This window comes from Eimeria mitis, genomic scaffold (genome assembly GCF_000499745.2).
Source record: "Eimeria mitis Houghton genomic scaffold, Emh_scaff953, whole genome shotgun sequence".
In the NCBI taxonomy this organism is placed as follows: domain Eukaryota; phylum Apicomplexa; class Conoidasida; order Eucoccidiorida; family Eimeriidae; genus Eimeria; species Eimeria mitis.
In genome coordinates, this window is record NW_013577036.1 from 8,511 (window position 1) to 8,865 (window position 355).

A 355-nucleotide genomic window follows, 5' to 3' on the forward strand; every position below is an offset into this window, starting at 1 on the left:
TGTTGCAGCCGCAGCTAAACTTGCTGTTGCTCCTGCTGCAGTATTGACGCGTTGCATTGCTGCTGTTGCTTCTGCTGCGGACGTTTCTATGCTCGTTGCTGCTGGCAGCAGCAGCAGCAGCAGCCGCAGCAGCAGCAGCAGCAGCAGCAGCAGCAAGGTGACATCATTGCCTGTGTTCTGCTGTTGCTGCTGCAGCGCTCGTCTGACGTATTCACAAGTCGATGAGTTCTTAGAGTCGCTTTGCTGCTGCATGCAGCAGCACCATCCGCGTTTGCTGCTGCCATCGCAGCAGCAGCAGCAGCAGCAGCAGCTGTTGCTGCTGCAGAAGCAAACGTCCCCGTTGGTGTCTCCTCAG

At 57.5% G+C, this 355-nt stretch overlaps 1 protein-coding gene across 1 annotated transcript in view; it reads left to right on the top strand.

Moving 5' to 3' along the window:
• Positions 1–355, top strand: part of EMH_0026010 (uncharacterized protein) — a gene marked incomplete at both ends in the record, with an annotated part of 11,841 nt that overhangs the window by 7,431 nt on the left and 4,055 nt on the right. Inside the window, one exon of the mRNA XM_013502556.1 lies at positions 42–182. Within this exon, the coding sequence (XP_013358010.1) occupies positions 42–182 (141 nt within the window). The remainder of the gene's footprint in view (positions 1–41; positions 183–355) is intronic.